The sequence below is a fragment of the Heliangelus exortis genome, chromosome 2 (genome assembly GCF_036169615.1).
Source record: "Heliangelus exortis chromosome 2, bHelExo1.hap1, whole genome shotgun sequence".
Taxonomy (NCBI): domain Eukaryota; kingdom Metazoa; phylum Chordata; class Aves; order Apodiformes; family Trochilidae; genus Heliangelus; species Heliangelus exortis.
Genome location: NC_092423.1, coordinates 99416441 through 99441851, shown reverse-complemented (window position 1 = coordinate 99441851; position 25411 = coordinate 99416441). Strand labels below are relative to the sequence as shown.

At 40.9% G+C, this 25411-nt stretch overlaps 2 protein-coding genes across 2 annotated transcripts in view; one reads left to right on the top strand and one right to left on the bottom strand.

Annotated features, from left to right (window-relative positions):
* The window catches only part of VAPA (VAMP associated protein A), a 31223-nt gene extending 22868 nt beyond the window's left edge, over positions 1-8355 (top strand). Inside the window, exons 3-6 of the mRNA XM_071737148.1 lie at positions 734-837; positions 2299-2379; positions 4597-4773; positions 5696-8355. Coding sequence (XP_071593249.1) covers positions 734-837; positions 2299-2379; positions 4597-4773; positions 5696-5854 — 521 coding nt within the window. The 3' untranslated portion in view covers positions 5855-8355. The remainder of the gene's footprint in view (positions 1-733; positions 838-2298; positions 2380-4596; positions 4774-5695) is intronic.
* Positions 8356-16666: 8311 nt separating this feature from the next.
* Positions 16667-25411, bottom strand: part of APCDD1 (APC down-regulated 1) — a 33991-nt gene continuing 25246 nt past the window's right edge. Inside the window, exons 4-5 of the mRNA XM_071737147.1 lie at positions 24028-24349; positions 16667-21070 (exon numbers count right to left, since the gene is read on the bottom strand). Coding sequence (XP_071593248.1) covers positions 20622-21070; positions 24028-24349 — 771 coding nt within the window. The 3' untranslated portion in view covers positions 16667-20621. The remainder of the gene's footprint in view (positions 21071-24027; positions 24350-25411) is intronic.

Below are 25411 nucleotides of genomic sequence, written 5' to 3'. Positions count from 1 at the left end.
GAACTGTAAGACTGGCCTTAGAGTTAGGAGTATTAAATCTGCATAAAAGGTGTTGTGTAGTTACTGCGAATCACTATGAATATTTTTTTAAGAGCTCTCTATGAAAATGTTGGAAAGAGGTATTATTCCAGCCCCAGGTAGCTTTACCTCCTATAATAGCTCCAGTTTGAATTAAAGTGTGGTTGTAGTTTTGCTGCTTAGCTTAGGTTAAGGTGCATTTAGAAGTCACTTGAGCTTGCCCTGCTGCTTGGTTAGTCTTCCTAATGCTGGATCTCTATTTTTCTAATCCTCTTTCCCCCCTTTATTTTTTTCATCTTCCCTCCCCCTACCCCCAAGTATCTGTAAGTAACTCACAGTGTGTGCTACAGTGCTTTTATCTTTGGATTCACTTAATCATAAAATGTGTTTATTCCAAAGAAAAATCATGTGGTGTTTGGTTTGCTTAGGGTTTTGGTTTGTTTTTTTTTTTTTGGCTGTCTTACAGTCTCTGTTCATACTTATATATGAAATGTCTTTTAGCTATGGTAGTGACAAAATAATAATGTCAGCTACACCAGGATCTGAAAAGCTTTTCTTACTCCTTGATGCTAGTGTGTATCTGCTTATTTTCAACACTTCCTTTGTATTTTAACTTTCAGTGTCTGTTCAGTGAGAAGCATATGTAGAGTGAATAACATGCTTGTTACAGTGATTAGCTGAGGAATCATTGTTTTATGCTTTATCTTTTGGACAGTAATGCTTCAGCCCTTTGACTATGACCCAAATGAGAAGAGTAAACACAAGTTTATGGTACAAACAACCTATGCACCACCAAATATTACAGATATGGAGGCAGTGGTAAGTGAAAATGGGGTAAAACAACTGTTGTATGTTTTCTTAACTCAGGCTTAAGTTTAAACAAATCATGGTTTTGGGATTTATTTTTGGAGAAGAATGTAATTTTCTGTATGACTTCCATAAATGATTCAGGGGTTTCAGTATTAAACGGAAGCTCATTCCTTAGAACTGCCCTTGTGAACAGGTTGAATGGAAATAGTATTGAATCTAACCTGAGGTCAGCTTAGTGTTAAAAGGTGAGCAAGTTTCATGCAAGGCAGAGGAGGAGAGAGGGACTAAAGGATAAAGATGAAGTTTTTATAAGTCACTGAACTCCACTAGACCTCTGCAGATTTAGGCTCTGTCTCCCTATACAAAGGCAAAGACTACTGTGGCATCAGTCTTCACTGGAAAGAGTAGAAAACCTTTTAGATTTTGTTAATCTTTTGAGACACTAAGCTGTGCAGCTAATACCTCTCTTGTTTGTTGGTCTAATTTTACTTTTTCTTAATGTGCTCTCATATCTCTTGGTTATGTGTGGTAAGTGAAACATAAGTATTTGGTGAGGTTATAAAAATCCACGTTAGAAATACCTTTCAAAGAAGTCCTTTCTCAGTGTGCTCAAGTATATAGAATACTGAGAAACAAATCTTGCAGAAAATTTGTAATTGTAGTTAGAAGTTACTGTACAACTAATGCCACTGAAAAAAAGAGAGCAAGAAAGGATGTTATGAAAAGCCTTGGATATTCTAGCCTGTAATACCTGCACTTCCAAGGTAACTTCAGAGGGCCCATTGCTGGAAAAATCACCATGGACTTCAGATCAGTCTGTGAGTGTTAAGATTTGAGACAACCACATTAAGGTTATGCTTTGAAAGTGAATTGTCTGCTGAGCAGTGAGATTCTGTTGTATATTACAATTAGTTAAATATATTGATAACTATTAGGAATTAATGTTTTTTATAAACAGCTTTGAAAAGTTCTCGAGGCCGAAGTTTTAATGTATTATGCAGTAAAAAGAGGAAGTGGTTAAACATCTAAAATGTGAAGAACTAAAGAAATTTATTCTGGAACTAAATGTAGAGTCACTAAAAGGTGTTTTTCAATCTTCTGTTTAAAATTAGTGCTTCCAAGATAGGACATAAGGAGTATGTTTATAAACTGATTCAGATGGGACTCATCGAGTATTAAAGGAACCACTGTGCTGTCCCCTCACTGTCCCTTGTAAAGCTCTGGATCCATCCTTGCATTTAATTCATTAATTTCTATTTCCAAACTTCAGTTTAACCGTTTCTAGCTTTCATTACTTTGCAGTGGTCAAAGTGATCAAAGACATTGTTCAGGAGCAAGTTTCAAAATTGCAGCAAGGGTAAGGGCAGTATTCAGCTATATAGGAGGCAAGTCCTAAGAGCAAGCTTATGAACTGTTGAGATACTTGTATGAGTCTGACATTTTAAGTAACTATATTAATTGTTATCTTAGTGGAAAGAAGCAAAACCTGATGAGTTAATGGACTCCAAATTGAGATGTGTGTTTGAAATGCCCAACGAAAATGACAAGCTGGTAAGTAAGAGAAGAGTAAGAAACTGTCATACACAGACTGGTAGGATCTCACAGAAATTTGTTTTGAGTTCTTTTCAAACCTATTTGAGTTGTTGCTTACATGGATTATAGGAATTTGTAAGAAATTAAATTGGTAGGAGGAGTTTCTGATATATAACTTTTTGAAGATTCATAGAATCATAGAATAGCCCAGGTTGAATGGAACCTTGAAATACACTTTGGTCCAACCTTTTATTGGAAAGGGAGCATCCTGTTCAATTGCAAAAATTATTATCCTTTCGTTATTTTTATTATGGATGTGATTTAGCATGTTATTGCTCTAAGTTAATAAAAGAAAAATCTTCAATAATGCATACAGTGAGTGGTTAATTCCATCATTTGGTTTTTAAAGTATTAAATGATTTTCAATTTTAAAAGGCATTTTTAATTCAATTGAATTAGAAAAGGAAGTATTGAGCATAATTTAATGCATGCTTTGGGAATCCTAAATTAATTTTTTTTAATCAGCAATAAAGACGTAAACAAAAGAAACCTTCCCCCCAGTGCTCTTACCAATTGCATTATTTTTTTTTTTTTTTTAAGGAGTAATTTACAAGTTGCAGGCTTCAGGTGTAAACTGCCTAAGTGTGTGTCAAATGTTAGAACTGTAAAGGTTGAGCATTTATTTTCAAGGCACTTAGTAGGCTCCTTTCTCTGGTTTTTACCTTCATAAAAAACTACATCTTAGATATTTGAAGAAGTAAACTTGTTTATAATTTTTAAAAATGTGTAATGTAGTGAGAGAAATGTGTATTACGCAAGTCTTCTGTACTTTCTTTAATGTGGTATCTTTACAATATTGATTGTACATGTTGTTTATGTTTTTCTGAGTAGCAATCATAGGGTTGCTTTAGCAGGTGATTTAGCCAATCTCTTAAACCTGGCAATGAGAAATCTGCCACGTTTTGAGGTTAATCCTCACCTGCCACCTTAGTATATACCTACACCAGGACACAGGTATTTCATTTCAGTCAGCAACAGCTGGCTTCAGATGCCTACCAGTCACATCCAGAAGATTGACATGAAGAAACCAGTCAGTGAGGTCAAACAGCAGCAAGTTTGTTCCAGGGAGAGAAATCTTAGGTCTTTAATGAAGTTTCAGTGCTGCTAAAGGAATTCAGTTCAGCTAGCAAAACAATTAAAAAAGCAACAGATCCTCATCTCCTTACTCATGATACAAATATGTTGGTCTCTAAATCCAGTTAGGAGCACCTGTGTGGAGTAGCAGGATTCATCTCAGTCTACTTATGGCTGCACTGTAAAAAAATGTAAAATGCAGGTAGATGTTGTAGACCAAATAATTACTACTTCCTTAAGAAATTGTTGCATTTTTTTGTTGTTGCTTTGTTGTTACATAGATGTATTTGCCTTTGAAAAGGTTTTCTATTAGGTTTAGTACTTACCTTGGATTACTTTGGTAATGAAAGATGCAGCATGGTGGTGGCTTAATTAGCTGTGTAGCCAAGCAAGTAGGAATACAGAATCCTGTGAATCCTGATGTGAGCCATTTCTGAGTGTATTGCATGTGAATGCTTTGTTTTTACAAATGGTAACCTGGGCTATAGAGCTGAATCCATTAATTATTAAGGTCTATTGAAGATCACTGTATATTTTGAGCAGAGCTGTGGGAACTAAATTTTTTTTTTTTTGGCTTTCTGAGAGCTTTTTATGTGATTTTTCTCTTGTACTCAAAATTAATTACATGTATTTCAGAAATGCTGTGAGACTTAAATTTCATGTCTGTACAGTAATTTGTTTTCCTTCAGTAAAAGGTGCTCTAAGTGCAAAATACTTCAGCCATACATCATAGCTGGTGACACAACCAGTTTTCTTTTTACTCTTTTTTTCCCCTTCTTCTTACTATTGCAGGATTGCTTTTTTCCTTTTATTTTTTCCCCTCAAGCTCAAATGCTGTTTTGTGTATTTTATGCCATCTTTTGGATGCCTGCTGGGTCAGTGCCAAGCAGCTGAAGTATTAATTTTTGTCTCAGTAACACTTAGTAAACAGTGAAATATCTTTTTAATATTTGAGTTAAAATTGATAACAGGAGTCTGTTGGGATTGCTGTAAATATAAACTTCATGGAACTGTAGTAATAGCTGGATGGTTTCAATTTTAAGCTGTGGATAATTTTTCTCTAGGTAAGTAAAATTCTCAAGTCATTCTTAATATTTGTAGAATGATATAGATGCAAGCAAACCTGCCCCAGTATTGAATACATCTAAGCAGGATGGACCGATGCCAAAACCACACAGTGTTTCACTTAATGACACTGAAACAAGGAAGCTGGTGGAGGAGTGCAAAAGACTTCAAGCAGAGATTATGAAGCTGACAGAGGAAAATCGGCACCTGAGAGTAAGTTCTGCTGCCATGTTTATACTGAGTGGCTTCACCCTTCTTGAATGAAACCTCTGGTTTGTAGTTAGGTCAATAGATGTGTAGTCCAGATAGTGGTAGAGCTGTTAGAGTGTCAATATTGGTTTGTAGTGCAGTTTTACTGTCCTATATATACTGTGTGTTTTAAACTCCTCAGTGACTGGGTCTTTGTGATTGTCGTGGATAGGATAATAAAGTTATGTAATTTTCTTTTTAAATTAATTGGTGGTCTTAGCTACTTGCAGTCTATATCAGACATAATGAATTAGTAACTTCTATTATAAGTGCATAATATCCATTCTTAAGAATGAGTAACTGAGAAGCAAAGCAGTAACATTCTGCATCACAGATTTTTAGTGAAGAACAGCAATTGTTTGGCCAGAGGAGTAAGTAAAGGCTGCTTTCCAGTACCTGTGTGTAAAGGTGTAATTTCAGTAACCTGTAACTGGTCAATATGTGATTGTTACTTTTCTATATATTAACTTTTTGGTATCTGACAATTTCACTGGCCATGGTAGCCTTTTAAAGGACTATGAAAAAACCGTGTCAGCACAACAGCAATTCTGGGAACATCACACAAAGGATGTTTCTCTTTATCAATAAGAATTACTGGTACTTAGTTCTAACACATAGTAGCTAAAAGTGAGATTTTTCATTGTGCCAAGCAGGAATTTCATAATCTTTCTTAACCTGATTATGGAGAAAGATCAGTGGGTTACCTGTTTTTATTTGAACTGTTAATGATCTGCTGTGTTCATATTTTGGATTTTTATGCAGTGTAATATTATTTTTAATTTTTCTTGAAATGTTCACCAGTAAATCTGGCCATTCAGCTGAATTTGTAGAAGTGTAGAAGAGATATGTTCACAAGCTTTTCTCCTCTGTTTCTTTTCCCTCTCAGGATGAAGGCTTGAGGCTCAGAAAGGTAGCGCACTCGGATAAATCTGGAGCACCCACAGCTTTGACCCTCAGAGAGAATGGCTTTAATCCTCTTCCTTCACTTCTTGTTGTAATTGCAGCCATTTTCATTGGATTCTTTCTAGGGAAGTTCATCTTTTAGAAAGAATGAGTGAGAGAAGCATGCAAAATGCAGCTTCCTTTCTTTTTTTTTTTTTTTTTTTTTTTTTTTTTTTCTCTTGGCCAGAAAAAAGATTTGTTTACCTACCACTTCATTGGTAGTATGGCCTAAGTGGCCATTTTTGTGTACAGCATCATAACAGGCTTTGCCTATAATGATCCCGCACGGTTAGAAAACACAATCTAGAAAGACAAACTGTTCAGCTACTGGACAAAATTGTACATTAAGTCATCAATAGCAGGTGTCAGTTGCACAGTCAGTCCTTTCTGAAAATTCATAAATAAAGAATTGTTCTTTCTTTCTGTGGTTTTAATAAGAGTTCAGAAATTGTTCAGAGTCTTGTAAATGTTATTTTAATAATCCTTTAAAATTTTATCTGTTGCTGTTACCTCTTGAAAAATGATTTATTAGATTGCTAATCCCACTCATTCAGGAATATGACAAGAGGTATTCTGGGGGAAATGGTGCCTCTTACTCTGTAAATTTTCTCCATACCTTACTTTGCTAATACCATGGCAGAATTTCTTTCTTTTCCCTTGTGAGGCATTGTAGAGAGTTCTTCATCCTTACAATCCTGTCCCATAATATTTAACATTACGGAAGAAATAAAATTGTTAACAGATTTTTCTGCTGGGTAGCCTGTTTGTGTGTGTCGTACTTTTAGAAGGGATTCCTAACAAGTTCATTGTTCATGGTAATTTGCTACTTGTAACCAATGGCTATTTTGGATTTTATTTGCTTAAGTATCTGGCTTAGACTGTTGTAACTGAAATTTGGGGAAAGAAGGAAAAAAAAAAAGGCTTCCATTCAATTTCTTTTTTTAAAAAAAAAAAAAAAAGTATGCTTTCTGGCTGCTTTCAGCTACAGAGAAGAGATGGTTATCAAATTTGTTTTGGGACAGAATAATGTGGATATTCAGCAGTTACAAATACCAGACATGAATGTTTTAAATGTATTAACAACTTGCTTGGATTGTGCGGGAGTGTAATAATCAACCTTCTGTTCCATTTTTGGATCTTCTGGGTGTCTTCCAGTAGTCAACATTATTCTTTGATTTCATCAGGGTACTTAATTCACATACACTAACTTGGTTTGTAATTCTGTTTTAGCAAATAAGAAAAAAATGCAACTTGTGTGATTCAGACACCCATAATGAATTCCATGATGCAGAAGAGTTGATGTTTGCTGAGTGAGCCTCAGTTGCTCACCATTTGAAAATGAAAATAATTTTTATGTAACTCTTGACAGATCAACCTGTGTTAACCATGTATAGCTAAGTTTTAAAGAATACATTTGGGGGTCTGAAATGCTTCCCTGCACTTAATCTTATGTCTTGCCTCATCTCTGAATATGTCATAAAAATGAACAGTAGTATTGGAACAAAATGTTATCTGTACTTCTGACTAAGCATAATCCAATACAGGGAACTGTTAACTGAAAAGCTGCAGAAGGGTTATACTCCTGTAAGCAAAATTGTGTATGCTCTTGGACAGCTTGACTTGATGTGGTGCAGCTAAGTGTGTTAGACCTTGGTATATGCACACCTTATGTAGCTGAGAAAAATGTTCTAGCGAAGATGTACGTTATCTTGGTTGCCTTTGATTTCTAGTGCTTTTTTTTAAAAAAAAAAAACAAAAACAAAAACAGAACCATAATCACATTATGTTGTCATTGCTCTCTGTGATAGACTTTTTTATAAAATCTTGCAAATGTGCAAGGAAGATGATGAAGAAAATGCAAATACTGCTTATCTTTTCACTTAAGCATGCAAGCACAGATGTTTCCAATTCCTTGTTCCAGTGTCTTCATTCAAGTCTCCTTCCATCCCGGTGACTGGAAAAACTATGTTAAGGTCTTGATTATTTTGGTTCAGCTGGTTCAGAGTCGTGTAATTCTCCCAGTTTTCTCTTAACAGAACATTGCTGCATCAAACTTCCATAGCCTGTTCCAAACTGATTACGTGGAAAATAACAGAAGCAATAGTGTGCAGGATGTAGTTTGCCTCGGACAGAGCAGTCATTCCTGCCTTGAAGGGTAAAGGAAAAAGTCCCCTGGAAGATCTCTAAACGTTCACAGCGTAGTGTACGGAGGGTTTTGAGGGTAGCTAGCACTTTCTGGGCTTGAGAGCAGAAAAAGGAGTCATTGCTCAGTGCAGCTGACTCAGGTTTTGATGTCTGGCAGCAGAAATGTTAAAATAACAAAATCATATTGGAATAACTTTTTTCATAAACAAAAAACAGGTGGTGGTAAAACTTGGTCATGGTTTAAGTAATGTCTTCAAAGTGAAAGTGCTCAGCAGTCTGATAACCAGTGTACTTACTAATGGTATAAGGAGACTGTCTTGGTTTCCAGTAATCCCTTCATAGCTGTATATAAAATGTAATGCTAAAACTATTTTGCGCTCAGGAGTCACTTTGGATGAGATCAACTGTATTCAGTGAATTATGTAATATGGATTAAATTGTTTGTCTTTGTTCCTGAAATGGTTAGAACTTCTTGCTTTGTCCGCCTGCTTACTTGTGTGTGTAAGCACTGGGAAATTCAGTCTCTCCACTGCTCCTGGTGATATGATCAGACAATGATGCCCAGAAAGTTGTGTGAGGCCAAATGGGTAACTTCAGTAAAATATGCATTGTAGATTGCCATTCTGATTTCTCAGAAGGGCAAGATGGAACAAATATACAGTATCAAAGTAGAATTAAAAGTTATGAATACAGCACTTTAAAAAAAAGGTAGTATGACAGTTCAGGGGGGAGAAGAGCCTAGTTAAATAGAAGAAGTTACAGCTTCTGTAGTAATTCTGGGCACCAAATTTAACCCACTTTAGAAGTATATATATATCTATATATATATGAAATTCATTTAAGAAAAAGTTACCCACTTTAGAAGTATATATATATCTATATATATATATGAAATTCATTTAAGAACAAGTTACCCGTATACTCGCACAAGATATTTGTGCACTTCTACCATTCTTTAAAAGCTGTCGACAAACACTTTTGCCCAGGTTTGCATGTTTCTGCTGCTATGATTGAAGCCAATTTATGTGTAAGAAGCAACCAAACACTAGCTCTGAAACTTCATCATCCTCTTGGGAGGAGGGAGGGTGGAAGAGGGAGGTGGAAGGTGAAACTTTGCCAAAGGGGAAAAGACAAAGTCAATAAGCAAATCTTATCTTTCAGGCCTTCTTCAAAGATATTAAAAGTTGGAAGTGTTAATAAACCATTAAAAATGTGGTAGTGTCCTTTTTATTTTGGAAGGTCTCCCTGATACGTATGTTCTGTAGACTTCTAATAGTGAAAATACATTTATTTAGTCCACTTTGCAGGTGGTGTGACTGCCCTGCTTCTTGATTCTGCTAGTAAATAGCATGGAGTTGCCTTGAATGAAGATTTGGTGTTGGAGGGAAGAGCAGGTGCCTGAATCCAGGCAACACTGAGGATGCTGTTGGTTTGTAAAATTTGTAATAATGGCACAGAGTTTTCTGTTTGGACTCCCTGGGTGTTTATGCTTGAATTTAGTTGCCAGGGCAAACACTTGCCTCAGTCTGCAGCAGAGGATGGAATGGGAGCTATGGAGTTACAGAGCAACTTTAATAAACATTTACTGTAGTATTGAAATTCCCTGCTCTCCATATTTACAGCTGGGATGAAATTCTGTAGCTTGGGTTTGTGGTTGGGTTTATTTGTTTTGTTTTGTTTTTATCTGCTTTCCTGTGAGTGTAACAACAGTTCACCGATTTGTTTTCTATGCTGCTTCTTGCTAAAGGACTGTGGAGTGTGCCCTGCAAGGCACGTGGGTGTGTGTGTGTGTGTGTGTGTGTGTGTAGCACTGACCACTGCTTTGAAGGAGACTCTGTCTTTGCTGATCTTGAGCTTTTGTGGCAGTGTGGAACATGCTAAATGTTGGACAAGAGGGAAGGGTAAATATGGGAGTTGGTTTTCATGAAGGTTTGAGCTCCTTTAGGAAGAAATTAAATTAGTGATTATTAAATGAGACCAATTTCTTTATTTCCTGTTTGATTTTTTTTTAGGGGCACTCATAATCTAAGAGTATAAAAGTTGGTCTGTTGTCTTTTTCCCTTTGAATGCAGTCTTCACATGTTTGAGGAAAATTCCTGCTTCTGACAGCTGCATAAGCAGAGGTAGTGACAGTGGTAACACCTCTTTTTTTGGCCTCGGTTACAAATAGCTTAGGTAGAAATGCAGTCTTGCAAAAGCAAAAGAGTTGATTCTTACTTCTGTCTGGCTTTCTTGTGTCTGCTAGATGATGAGGTTGGTGCCTCTTTTCCTGGGACAAGGGTGGATGTGTTGGCGTGGTGAAGTGGATCTAAGGACTGATAGGGATGAAACACGCTTTGTAAGGGATGAAAAACGTGGTTTTATTTTAATTGTGGTAGAACCATCACACACCACGTTCATGTGCCATTTTATAAGGATGGCTTATCCTGGCTTTTGATGTGGGGAAACTGAGGCACAGGAGTTCAGACAGATTGGAAAGGGCTGGTGTAGGCACAGCCCCTGTTCCCTAGCATACACTCCATCCCATTTTCCCATTTCTAAGCAAGCCTTCCTTGAGCCTTGTCAGAGTCTGTTTGTTTTATGGTTTGTTGTGTGTGGTGTTTTTTGTGGTTTTTTTCTTTTTTTTTTTTTTTAATTTACAAGATGACTCTTCATGTTGCTTGGTAATCTTTTATAAGCTTCAAAGCATCTTCACAAGGACTTGGCTGTTGCCTTGTGTGTTCCTGAAACCCAGTGTTAAACAGGCAGAAAATGTGGGTGTTGGAGAGGTGTTAAGCAGTGGGTTGTGCCCTGTGATTGTCATGTCTGACCTCTGCTAAAGGTGGTAGGGGGAAAAATAGATGCTAGGCGTTTGGTAATGTTTTGTTTCTAGTCTTGGAACATGAAAGTGTGTCTGTACAGGAAAAAAAGATATATATGTTGAGCCAGTGCTGTTCTTACTTTTCAAGTAAAAGGAAACAGTGCTAAATCAGTGGAACTACAGTATTACTGGAGGTTATATATTGCTGTGCCCATGGGAGTGGGAAAATGTCTTTCTGTTGCTACTTTGATCATCCAGATGCAGATGATAGACAGCTAGGCTCTAATTTTCAGAGGGACTTCAGAAGAGCCAAGCACTTTGTTTTTTAAAATGTAAGCATGCTTGATCCCTGTTCCAGCAAGAGTAGACTCTTAGAGAGGTTAAATCCACTCATATGTTTTCACTCAAAATGAGGAAATGTTTTGCAGTTATTACTGCTTTTCAGACTGCAGTATGCTTCTGCACTGATATGAGGACTTGTTTGAGGAATATTAATGATGGTCTAGTAATCAATTACAAAGATGTTGCTCTGTTTAATAGCTGAGAAGCATTGCTTTAAGTCATTCTGTAGGTTAGACTAGTTTATAGAACCATGCTTTGGAAAGGCTTAGGAGGAGACTCCACAGAAAAGGAAAGTTGAACCCTGGGTCAAATGGAGCCCTTCAGAGCTGCAATCAGAGATATTAAAGAGTGCAGCTTCAGTAGTGAAGTGAGTGGTTCCTGAAAGTTGAAGCTCATGCAGTGGCTAATTTTCCTTGATTGCTGTAATCACCTCGGTAGCTTAAAATTCTGAAATTATAAATAGGAGAGACACCTGACCCACATGCCAGGAGTAGTTCATGTGCAAGTAAAGAAAAAGTGACTGTGGTAGTAAGAGATGTTGTGAGAAGAGCAAGATGGGCTGCTTCAGAGGGGGCTTTGTCGTTGGCTGTCTTCCCATGACAGCTGGAATGTCGTGTTCCTATGACAGGAGAACGTGCTGCTTCCTCCCCCCACTTTGGAAACAGCTGTGGCATTTGCCAGGAATGTGCATTTCTCTGCAGCCCCGGTGTGAAGCCTCAAACATGGTCACCTGTCTTGTAAACAGGAGAGTGCCAGGAGAAGGATTTTCAGTGTATTCATGCCCAGGATTGACTAACCTGGGATTTCCAATGCATCCTTCTAACTGCAGGGCACTTCTTTCAGACTTCACGTTCTTGTGTAATACCTTGAAATACTTTAGCTATTGGGTCTCTCATTTCATGTCCCACCTTTCAATAAAATCAGGACAGTTTGCTTTCCTGATGAGGTGGAATTAACTCTTCACCTTGCCTAGGCAGCATCCAGATCACAAAGGCAAAGGAAGGGTGGTGCCATTTGTGGAAAAACTGAACTTCATCAAAGAGACAAGGTTTATGTGATTGCATTATTGTGCTGCCTCTCCCTGGGTGAATTTTAGATCTAATTCAAGCCATAGGTTGCTGTTTCACATATACCAACTACAGGAAATGCAGAACTGAAAGACATCTAGATGGTGCTGCCACCCAGGGCAGGCTTTCGCATTGAGCTGATACTTCTGCCTGCTGCAGTTTGGCATGGTGCTTGCCAAGCTGCCAGCATGGGCACAGATCAAAATCTGGCAGCTGCTGGCAGTAGCCCAGCACTTGCTAGCAGTGTGGGTGAGAGACCAGCGTGTTAAAAGGGAGCAGGGTTGCAGGTGTGGAGGGGAAGAACAGCAGCTTCATGGGAGCAGGCTCCTGGAGAATGGGTGAGGTGGGACAGGAGCTCGATTTTTACCTAGGGACAGGAAGGAGGTGATGCAAAAGAATGTCAGGTAATGGGGTGAGAAATGCTAAAAGCTGGAAGAAAATATAACCCTGGGTGTGTGCATCCTTACTGCTTTGGGCACTTAGGGGATACTAGTGGTTTAATGGTTGCAAATAGGATTCTGAACTTCAGAGCTTAAGTTCTGACATTGAAACCTAGTCCAGTAATTAAGTTGACTGTGGTTTTATGAGTCCATTTCTAGAGCTGTACAGGAGTTGTACTTGTGGAAGTAGAGATGTAGAAATAAAGCAGATAATCAGATGTTCTTTTCAGCAACACAATGAGCAGCATAGGGACAGGGACCTCCTGATCTCCTTGGCTGTTGCTTGGAGAGTAGGGTAGGAAAAGAGCAATGCATGAGCAGTGCATAGGGAGCCACATCAGCGTAAATTTCCCTGTGGGCAGGCATGATAGGGTTTTGGAAAGCTGTTGTGTCTGTCATATTTACATGTCTGTAAATAAGTTCATATTTACATCTGATTTGTGAACAGGAATCTTTCTGGGGTGACTGTGTGCAACCTGGTGGTTACTCGGAGACTGGGTTACCGTAGAACTTTATGTTGTATCCTGTGTTTGTAATGACTTCAGTTGCCTCCACTAATCCATTTTTATAATTTAACTTTTACTGATTTTTGAGCTACTTTAAAATTGCTAATTTTCAGGGCGAGTGTGTGCAGAAACATTTATTTCATTGCTGCCAAATGGAAGCTTTCTTGTCCAAAACCCCCTCTTCAGTGCAGCCTGAGCCTCTGCAAGTACTAATTTGAGACTACAGAGAAACAGCTTAAGCTGAGCATGCTGACATAAGGTGAATTTCCAACAGTCAGAGGCATTTGCTATTGCAAATGGTGGAAAGATTTCAGCTGTCAATGCCAAAACTTCTTTTAGATGTAAAGAAATTTTTATAGGAAATCCTTCCCAGTCTCATGCCTGATGGCTGCTAAGACCTGTGCTCTCCCTTTTGTGTAGCTCTACGTTGGTAGTTACCTCCCAGTCCTAATTAGAATTGTGGAAGCTAAAGCACTTGCTCTTACAGTAGGGTGAGGCAATAATAGTTTTGCAGTTTAAAATTAGACTGTCAAAATGTAGTAGTATTTGCTAACATATGTAGTATATTTCAGAGTTTACGTAAGTCTTAGAACAGTGTCAGTACTGTTTGATGTCATGCATTAAAAATGTTGATAATTCTGTGAATAAAGTACTTGCATATGAGCTGTAATATATTTATCTCATATATGTATGTATATATAATGTTTTCCAGTTGCCATATATATACATACATTTTTTGAGAGACCAGAATATGCTGAAGAAGCACAAATTTTACAGTTTAGTAATGGTATTTTCTGTCTAGTATTAATTGAAAGCAAGACATGCAGAAAGGATGCCTACAGCTTAGACCCCATACTCTCATTTCCCCAGTATCCCTTACGGAACATGGGGAAAAGGTATTTTATTGTCTCAGAAAAGTTTTGCCCTGGTTATATGGCCCTGGGCATGCAGAAAGGACTGCAGGGGCAAAGCTTAATTTTGGCATTTTGACTGTTGAAATATATGCAGATGTTTTCTGAGTGTAGTTCCTGTGATTTCTTTTAGTGCTATCAGCTCCATGGATGCTGTGCCTCTTTGGTAAGGAGAGGGCATTAGGGGGACTGAAATTGTACTGTTGGACTGATCCTCAGGGAAGAAATACCTTTTATAAGACGTGTATTTTTTTATTATGATAAAATTATGATGGTATTTTTTATTATGATAAAATTTTATTATGATATTGTTTTATTATGATATTATGATATATTATGATATTATGATCATACCATGAGCCTGTGGTATGATAAAACCATGAAGAAACTCAGTAGAGAAACTGCTTTAAAAGCCAAAACTTGTTCCCTGTTAATTTACCCAGTTGCCCAGGCTATGATGAGAGTGTCACCCTCTTACCCTGGTGTAGTTGATGCCCACATGGTGTAAATTAATTGCTACAGTCAGACCAAGGGTCCGTATAGGCCCTTGGATAGTCAGACCGCCTCTGTATAACCTCAGTTCTCTGCTTATTGCTCTTGATAGAGAAGACTGAACCTCAAAGCTCCCTTAGCTGGATTACGGTTGTTTTTTTTTGGGGGGGGAATCTGTCAGAGGAGTTAAGGCTCCGCAGGTTGTAGCCAGCAGATGGCAATGTCCCCCCGGCCCACGCCGCTCCCGCCCGCCCCGATGCAGCCGCCGGGCTCCGGCTCCGGCTCCATCCCCGGCGCTGTCCTGGAGCCACTGGCTGCAGCCACCGGGGCCTGATGGAGTTCGGGTTCCCAGCTCAGCCTTGGGCCTGAATATTTGAGTGTTTATGTCTCTTTCTCTGGGTATTTATTTAAAGAAATTCTTAGTGCACGTGTCTTAGTGCGAGCGTCTGTCCCCTGGATGAAGGTGCGTTGGTCGGGCTGATATAGGGCTTTTTCTGTGTATGGAATTGCTGAGTTAATTTAGGAGATCCTAATTCCTAACAACTCCAACTGTAAACATTTCCCCCCGCCCCCTTTTTCATCTCTGGGGACAGCACTGTTTTTCTCTTGTTTTCGTGTTCCTCTTGGACAACTTTCTTGTTGTCCAAGAGGCAATCTTGGAAATGGCAGACAGAAGGGATGCCCATGAGAAAAGATGTTGGGAATTATGTCTGTCTGCTTTCAGGAGGCAATCATGGCTCCTGCTACTGGAAGACATGCAGGAATTAATTGCTGCCCTCAGGGTTTGGTAGCACCACAGGTTAAATCCATCCAAGTGACTGGTCTTATTCGCTGGAGCAGTCTTGTGAGGAAGGATGGGGAGGTGAGGTGGGGAGAGGATGCTTGAGGATAATTGCTAAGGCCAACAGCAACAACTATTTCCTCAGCTGTTGAGGATACTTGTGATTTGATTCCTCACAGCCATAATTTTTGTTTATTTCCTTATTTATTCCCAGCAGAAAATAGCAATTAAAAAAGTCAGCAGTGATTTCACTGAAGAGGGGAAGGCTAGAAGGAAAAAATTGTTTGCAAATATCTGTAGTAAGAGGTAAAATTATGGAGAATCAACAGAACTTTAAATTTCAGAATTAATAGTGCTGAGTTTTATTACGTAGCCTTCCCTCTTGTATCAGGAGTGAGCAAATTATGCCATGTAGAATCTATTTATGCCTGAATTCATCCATACCCACCACTTTGTGTGCATGGGAGGTCACTTCTTCACGGGCTGTGGCTACTGCATTCAGAGTGCTTTGTAATTTAGGGAATGCTTTCTGAAAACTGAAGTCATCTTTCAGGAATCTCCTGAGTCACTTGTGAAGACTCAGGAGCTGGTCAACTCCAAAGATTTTGATGGTGATGGTGGAACTCTCATTGACTGCGTTTCACCTCTGCCTTGTGTAAGTAAGGCAGGAGCAAAACTGCACAACACTGAATCATAGAATCATAGAATTGGCTGGGTTGGAAGGGACCTCTGAGATCATCAAGTCCAACCCTTGATCCACTACCCCTGCAGTTACCAGACCATGGCACTGAGTGCCACGTCCAGTCTCTTCTTAAATATCTCCAGGGATGGAGAATCCACCACTTCCCAGGGCAGCCCATTCCAATGTCTGATCACCCTCTCTGTAAAGAAATTCTTTCTAATATCCAACCTAAGGAAAGCTGCTTTTATTATTCTGTGGCTTGCTTTCCCTTCTCAGTTCATATCAGGTTTTTTTTTTCCTCCTGAAGTGTCCTTCCTAATCCCTTGCTCGGGCTGTAGCCCTTAGAGCAAATGAGGTGGAAGAGCAGAGCAGTAATTCTGGTTTGCTTGCTCACAGCTCACTTGCAAAAAACGTTTAGTTTCTAATACAGCTGCTCTGACCGGAGTCCTCTATCAAGTCAGTATTGTCATTACCTGCTGGCCACTTCCCCACCACTTTTTATTCAGAGAACCTGAAGATGTGTTTTGAAACCCAGATCATCTCAATTGTATCCATCAGAGCTGTTTTTAATGACGTCTTCTCAAGGAAAAATGTTGTCTTGTGTATATAGTAAGAAATGAGCTTTTCTGTGCACACATTGCTTAACAGAGGGATTTTTGGTTATGGCTTTTTGAGACAGCTATCATTTTTTTAAAGGTGGAAAGTCAACAGAACGGAAAGCTAGCATGCATAGGAGGCAAAGAAATCCCTATTTTTTTCAGTTAGGCTTTTTATTTCAATCAATAGTTTAACAAGTGCTTAAACTTCCCCAGCAGTTTAATCTGGAACATAGTTGAGAAGAAAAATATGTTCTATAACTTTACAAAAATAAAAAGTTTGGTTTTTTGGTTTGGTTTTTTTTTTTTTCTTTTAATCCTGCACTATAAGCAAGCACACTCCAACTCAAGCAAGACAGACATTATATCTTAAAAGACAGACTTCTGTTCATAAAAATTACATTCTACCCCAGGGCAGCAGGCACAATATGTGAACGGCATAGAAACAGAGCAAGAACACTTGTTTTCTCTGATCCCTTTTGTCCTGTTTCCTAAATAGAAGTTGCTAAAACAATTTGGCCAAAACTTTTTCTGTTTACCATTTCTTCTGTCAAGTGGCCTTTTGAGCAGGATATTACAGTGGTGCTGAGGGAAATGCTTCATCTTTCCTGGTGACACTGGCAGCTATTGAAGATACCAACGTTAAAATTGTTTTGCTTTTTAAAACTTTTGGCATTTTAGTAGGGGACAGATCACTCAGTTTGTAGGTCTTCCACTGCTAAACCACTTGTGGTTTAACTGCTTTAGTAGCCAGGGCTGCCAGCACGTGAGGTCAGGTTGGAGAAATAAAATCAATGGAATATATTGCATCACAAATGTGGAGGGGGCTGGGCAGCAGTTGGTTTAGTGTGTGATGAAACCAAAAGAGGAAGGAAGCTTAGCTCCTAGTTCTGTGCCTGTAACCTAGGAGAAGCCTTTCAGAGAACACAGATTGGCAAATAAAGTGTGCACCCTGAAGACTTACATCTTTGCCCAACTTGGCTTTTATTGGCTAATAGTAAAAGAAAGAAAAAAATATATATATAGGCACAAGGAGGGAAGCTGGTGTGACATATACTAAAATTGTATTTGTGGTCAACACAAAATAAACCAGAGGAGCCCCAAATCAGATTTCCAGTAGTGCATTATGAAGGCCTTTTCCTAATGCCTTCTTTTGAACTATTTGTAGGTGACAGAATGAAAAAACAGAACAATTTGTACATTGGGTCACATTTCTGTTGGGTGTAGTTGTAAGTCTTGGAAAAGCTGGATCTCTGCAAGTCTGTGATGCAAAACACAAGTCAAGATATGAATGAGTTGTATGGAGGTAAGAACTAGACAGGTCTTTCTCTTGAAACTGCTGTAATGTTTCTGACATTAGCCACTTTACAGAGTAGCCATGAAGCACTAATAAATTGTAGATTATTGCCCTGATGAGTACAGAACATTGTGCTGCAGAGCAGTTCTTTGCTCTTGGCTTCAGTCCTGCATCACATGTGCAGATTTCATCTGAGACTGTGGTGTGCGTGGCACTTGCACAGGGAAGGAACAGGGTCTGACAACTCCAAGCCATTGATGTCTTTGCAGAGATGAGACCACCTAATGGGGGAATAGCCAGTGGTGGTGGAAGAAGCTTGTGATCTGATGAACATCACGCTGTGCCCTTCCTCATAAATAAAAACGAACACTGATTCACTCCTGCTGCTGTGTCTTGAACAGAAGTCACAAGTGAAGCTAGGATTTGAAAAGGTTTGTTTTAACTATCTTGTAATAGTTCAATAATTCAGTTGTAAATGTGCTGGTGTAAATCTGCTGAATAAAAAACTAGTCTAGCTAAAGAAAACCAAATACCTTCTGGTTCCAAGCTTCTCTTTCAGAGGCATCGTGTCTCCTTAATCTCTATTTAAAACGGCTCCTGATGCCTTCCTACCAGCAACTGATCCTGAGCTGAACCTTCAAGTAATTTTGACTGTGTGGAGCACAAAACTCTCAGGAAATGCTGATCAGAGCAGCTGTTCATAGGGCTCAACTGATCACAGGGAGTTGGCTTTCAGCTCCTTCTAGCAGGCTGAAGGAGGATTTGCTATCAGATGGATGAATGAACACTTTCTCTAGTGACTACTGAACCTGCCCAAGCTCTGTTCCTAACTTAATGAGTTTTCTGTAACTTTTCATCTGTTTGAGGGAAAAACGTGAGGTGTGCAATGTGATCTGTCAGGGAGAATCTCTGATTGTTCCTTCCCCCCCTCCCACCTGCTGTTTTAAAACCAGGTGAACCAGTCATGTTCCCACTCTGTGGAAATTTTCATCCAAGGCTGATCCCAGCTTGGAAAAACTGTCAAGAAGGCATGGACTGAGGAGGTAGAGAGCTTGAGCATAACCATTTACTACTCCAATGGCTTTTGCCTACAATTTTGGTTGTTCATGCAGTCAGTTTTCAAATAATGCTTTTGGTACAGCACACAGCTTGGAGACTCAGCTCTGTATAACTGAAGGACTGTCATTCAAGACACTTTCCCTGTGATGCTGAAAATAACTTTCCCCCAAAATGCTGGACTGGGTGGCTACAAGCTGCTCTACGTTGATGAAGAAACACTGTGACCTTACTCCTCTTTCTTACACAGGTTCTGCTCCTCTTGTGAGCCAAAATGAATGTATATCAGTAAAAGCCATAGCCCCAATGCTACATGGTTAAGCCCTGCCCTCTGCTCACTCCCCATTTAAGTGGGGGCAGCATGGTTCATCCATGAATTCTACTTCCCTGCTGGTCTTAAGCATCTCCCCTACAGCCTCTCCAGAGTGACATGAGTGTGCACACAAGGATGTGTTTGTCACAGGGGGAAGCCCAAGGGTTTCCAAAGCAGGCTCTTGTTGAACAGTGCTCTCTGAGGGCTGTGTCTCTCCACCTCCCCAGCAGTATCTCCCCAAACCAGTGCTGATTTGACCTTGGTCAAACCATGGCATGTGTTGGGACAGTCCAGCAAGGAGAAAGGGGAAGATGTGGCTGCATATGGGCTGTATTTGTGCAACTCTTGCTCTGCTCTCTGGTAAGACTGGGCCTGTCTCCCTCCACCAGCTGGATTCAGCGCTGTTTCCATCTGCTTTCTTGCCCTAATGGGGGCCACGCTGTGCTTGCCACCAAAACCCTTCACTTCTTCCTACATGAGGTTGCTTCACTGAAAGTACACTGCTAAAAAGGGTTGCTCAACATGCTATACACTACGTGCTCCTTTACTTTGCCCCACCTGGCTGACACAACATCCAAGGCACAAATACTGCACGTGGAAAACAAAAGTTGTCCCTGCAGCCTTGTATTGGCAGCTTACCTGCACCGTGTGCATATGGCAGAAAATAATGTTGCTTCTGTCTGGTTTATGGGGGCTTGGTTGTAGTTATTCACTAGATAAAAAAAGAAGGCCTTTAGAGCAATTGCATAGCTAAGGAAATTGAAGAAGAAAATATTAAACCACTGGTTATTTTTACAACTTAATGATTGTAAAAATAGCTTAAATTACTTGGAATATTTTTTTAATGAGAGGTATCAACTGTTTAGCACTATCTGAATAGAGGGCTGTTGATTTGCTGTTTCTTTTTTGTGTAAGAAGCTACAACATAATGACAAGACAAATCTTTGTGCGTTTCCTCCTTGTATGCGTATCTACATCAGAGCTGTGAAGTCAGAAGGGGGAACCCACTCTCACAGTACTGGCACAACACTGAGCCCTTCCTCAGAGCTAAATTCTGATGAGAAACCAAGCGTTGGGGAGTACCACACTGGTAAGATGGCAGAGACAACTGAAGCAGGATCATAACTTTCACCCCAGCAGCTGAAAAAAAAATATAAAAGGAGACCCCCTCCCTCCCCCCAGAAGTCTGCAGTCCTAAAGTGCAATTACTTTTGTGCAGTCATGTCAGGCCAGGGATCAGACTGGATGAAGTTCAAAGCACAAACATCAAACGAGTGCTGTTCAGGATTCAAGGAGGAGGGGGGAAGTAAGGAAAAGAACAACAGTTCTCAGGCATTCAAGTGCATCAAGAAAATAAACGTCCCTTTCTTTCAGAAGAAAAACAACCCCCAGTCTGGTGGAATCCTGGCTTTGTAGGAATGAAAAACCAGTTTTTTTCACTTCTAGCTGAGAATGTCCCAGTATGACACAGTATAAATAAACAACACTGAAGCAAGAGCTGAGGCGATGGGATATTTTTCCGGTGCCCTGCTATACAGCCTGATTTTATTCTCCTCTGGTGACTCTTCAGCTCTGGGCACTGATGAAGCACACTGAATTAAAGGCATCTGGTAGGAAGTGGCTCTCTTCTCGGGTCGGTCGGGGCTGGACCCGTCGCTGGGTCTCTGGCCATTGTACAGCAAGTACCTGCCCCAGGCATCCTGCTCCATTTTGAAGATCTCGTACTCGGTATGAGGTAGGCGGATGCCAAGGGCAATGCAGCCGTTCGTGTGGGTGACATCTTGCTGAACCCCAACTTGCCAGGACCCCTGTGCTCCACACTCGTTCCCGTTGAAGACGTTGAGCAGAGAGGCCGTGGATATATCCATGGGAGTGACCTTCATGTGGTTCACTGCAAGAGGAAAAGAGGAGCTGTTAGCGGAGGGACAAAACCAAAAGCAAGGAAAGCGCGAAGATTGGGTTGTACCAGTCAAATCAGAATTGCCTCTGTTTGTTTCTTCTTAAATCTGTTTCTCACGTTGTAGGTGTGGCCAGTGAACCTATTTGCATCACTTTACATCTCTGATACAATTGCTTCTCTCGCAGAACACGCACACACACAAACTCAGTTGAAGAAATCTGATGGCCACATATCGCAGCCAGGGATTAAGCAGAGATTTTCCTAACAACCCTTTACAGATAAAGCCTGGTTGGTTATATCAGGAGATAGGTAAGAGAGGAAACAATAAAACTTTACTTGTGTTTCATTACCATTTGTATTAATCCATAAGTAGGGCTGTTTAAAATGTATTTTTCATGATTTTTTGACCTTGTTACCTTGGAAGGCTAATAAAATAATTAATTTCAATTGGAATATTTGGAAAGCACCACAGTTGTATTTCCATATTACCCATCATTTTTGCATAAATTAGAAAGTATTGCTGGACTACAGGGAGCTGCTTTTCCTCATATTAAAACAGTGGCTGCAGCTTGCAGTATATATATAAATGCTGCAACTTCTGTAGCTCGAAGTTGCCTGTATTTCAAAAGAGGTTAAAGCACATAAAGTTTTATTTTTCAGCCAAGTTTAAAAAGTTGGGAAAAGCCAAACTGAATGGACCTATGAAAGCTGAATGGAAATTTTCCCAGGTCAGCACTTGACACTGTGTGTGAAGAAAAGGGGATCTGGATGGATTGGTGCTAACCAAAACAGAAGCAAATGCCCAGCCCCCATGTCTCCCCACAAACCAGAATCTCAAATTAACTTGCAGGTCATTTTATATTAAGATTTTTGGGGAGATTTATTCTGAGGTTTTATAAATGGGTATATGACTCAATGGCTCCACAGTTCACATTATTTGTCCTACCTGGTGTAAAAGGTAATCCATAAAAAGTGAAGCTAAAATTTTTACCAAAAGCAAATTAGTGACCTTGATCCGTGAGGCAAGCTGGCATACCATAAACCAGAAATTCAAGCAAAAACTGGATTTCACCCCAGAAGCTGGTCTGGGACATGCTGCATGCAGCTGTGATGAGCAAAAACTCTGGGAGGCACGGGCATCTCCCGCTTCCTATGAAAATCCCACTTCAGTAAATTATTTCTTGCAGTTAGATGCTTTCTTAAATTGGAACCGTGCAAGAAGCTGTATGCTTCTCACATGGTAATTGAAATGAGGAGAAGAGCCTACGGAGTGCTTGGGGCTTCCAGAGGCTCCGCTGGGGCTGGTGCCATGGGGGGATGTTGTGTTTCTGAGATGTTTGTTTGTGTGAGTGGTTGAAGCCACTGAGCTCTCTCTAAGCAGGGTGCTATGGGATTGTTTGCATAGAAAAACTTCTCAGCAAGAGGGACCCAGCTGGTGTCACCACTGCGTGATGCTTCCCGGAGTTCCCGAGGGGTTTTGGTTGAATGCATCTAAACTTCAGTGTGCTGGGACTAATCAGAGCTGTCCTTAGGGACATCCTTACTTGCCCTAGGGCCCCTTGGAAGCTGATGAGAAGACACGTGCTGCTGCTTCTATTGGGCTTGTGTGGCAAGGTTTTGGTAGCAGGGGCACTATGGGGGCAGCTTCTGTGAGAAGCTGCCAGAAGCTCCTCCCATGGCCGTCAGAGTCAGATGCCTCCAAACCAGACCTGCTGTGGGCCAAGGATAAGCCCATCAGCAATGGTGGCAGTGGCTCTGGTTTAATGTATTTAAGAAAGGGGAAAAAAACCTGTGCAACAGCACCTGGAGAGAGGAGTGAGAGTATGAAAAGGAGACAGCTCTGCAGACACCAAGGTCAGTGGAGACAGCAGAGGTGCTCCAGGCACCTGAGCAGAGATTCCCTTGCAGCCCCCAGTAAAGGCCATGGTGAGGCAGGCTGACCCCCTGCAGCCCATGAAGGACCCCATGCTGGAGCAGGTGGATGCCTATAGGAGCCTGTGATCCCACGGGAAGCCCACACTGGAGCAGACTTCTGGCAGGACCTGTGGAGAGGAGCCCACTCTGGAGCAGGTTTGCGTGTAGGACTTGTGACCCTGTGGGGGACCCAGGCTGAAGCAGTTCATGAAAAATTGTAGCCTATGGGAAGGACTCATGTTGGAGAAGTTCATGGAGGACTGTCTCCTGGGGAGCAGGAAAAGACTGTGAGGACTTCCTCACAGAGCAGCAGAGACAATGTGTCTGAACTGACCATAACCCTGATCCCGTGTCCCCCTGTGCTCCCTGTGGGGAGCAGGTAGAGAATTGGGAGTAAAGTTGAGAAGGGAGGGGGTGGAGGGAAGGTGTTTTAAGACTTTTTTTTAATTTCTCATTACTGTAGTTGAAAAACCTAATTTTCCCCAGTCAAGTCTGTTTTACTCAGTTACAGTAATTGGTGAGTGATCTCCCTGCCCTCACATCCACAACTGTTTTTTCATATTTTCTCTCTCCTGTTCCGATGAGGAGGGGAGTGATGGAGTGGCTTGTCGGGCATGTGGCATCCAGCCAGGGTCACCCCATCACACTGCTGTATCTATCTTTGCCAGAAAATTATTTATACCCCTTACAACCTGAAGTGCTTTCTGAAGATGTTTTTCTCCTCTCTGCTGGAAGAGCCCTAGGACACAGTTCTGATCTCAGATACTCTGCTTAGATGCTTGGATTCTGGCCACTGGACTCCAAGACTTATTTTCTTCTGTCCTTAAAGATCCCTGCCTCAGTGGTGCAAAATCCCAGGCAGCTGTTCAGTTTAGCTGGGCATTCACACAATGCCTGTGAATTTCCCAAGAAACTATTAAATCCAGAAAACAACAGAATGAAATAATCAGCCATCAAATCATTACGAGCAAACGCTTCTCTGGTCCATTCCTACGTGGCCACCTCCTCCCCCTTAGTGTTGTGACCCACTCTACCTTTGAACACAAACTCCGTGCCACCCATCACTTTGGAGGAGTGCACTCCCCGGCTGTAGCGTCCCTTGGCGTAGATGGTGAAGGTGGGGTGCTTGCAGATGGGGTCGGAGTAGTGGTAGTAGTGACCTTCCCAGGTGTTGTTGTTGTCGTGGAAGATGAAGTGGCGAGTGAGGAAGAGGACCTCGGGACGCACCTCACAGCGCTGGCTCACCCACTCCCCGTGAAGCCCTATGGTCAGGTCTGCCTTGGGGGGTAGGATGGGAGGGTGGTGCTCATCGGAGCGGTAGATGATTCGGCACGCAATGCACGTGCGGTCGTGGTTCTGAAATGAAGCAGAGAGAAACCCTCATTAGGTGTTGTAGAATGCTGGAGAGTATTCCCAAATGTTCCCAAAAAGGTAGAGGGTGTGACCCCTTTGCCGTGCCCAACCCCATGTTTGAGGGGCCAATTAGATCGGCCCATAATTCTGTGCTACCTGCACCAGGGATTCGCTGTGCTACAGGTAAACACACTGGGTGTCCAATAAAACGTTATGTTGTTGTGTGGTGGCGGGGGTGTGGTCACAGAAACACTATATTAGTGAAAGTTACTGTGCAATAAAGTCGAAGGTTGCTTATCAACCATATTGGTTGCTTAGTTTTCCCTCACCTTTTCCCAACAAGTAGGCACTATCCGTGACAGAGGGCAAGGCATCAGGCTGTCTGTTTCATCTTAAAATGACACCAGGTCAACATTTAGGTTGGACATTAGAAAGAATTTCTTTACTGAGAGGGTGATCAGACATTGGAATGGGCTGCCCCAGGAAGTGGTGGATTCTCCATCCCTGGAGATATTTAAAAAGAGACTGGATGTGGCACTCAGTGCCATGGTCTGGTAACTGCAGTGGTAGTGGATCAAGGGTTGGACTTGATGATCTCTGAGGTCCCTTCCAACCCAGCCAATTCTGGGTTCTATGATTCTATGATTCTATGATTTTAAGGAATACGCTGTCCTTTCTTATCTCTTTAACGCGCTCTTGCAGATTCTCAAAGCACCCGAAACATGGCGCCTTTTAGTTTTTTATGTGGAAGACTGCACAGCAGGGGCAAAGTTACGAGATTAATTCCCTCATCTGCATTTCTCTGAAACAAACATTTTAGTTCAGCTTTCTATTTGAGCTAGAAAAGGCTGCCTTAATCCTTCAAATCATACAAGAAGCTGGCAGATGGTAGGGACTTGGCAACTCTTGTGTTAGAAATCGGTATGTTTGCTGACCTCTTATTTTTCATCCTTTCAGTTGTCAACGTTGGGTACTGCAGGGGGACATGGGTGTCATAAGTACATTTTTCAGTGAGGTAGCAGCCTGGGAGTACAGTAACCAGCAATTTTAAACTTTTCTAAGCCC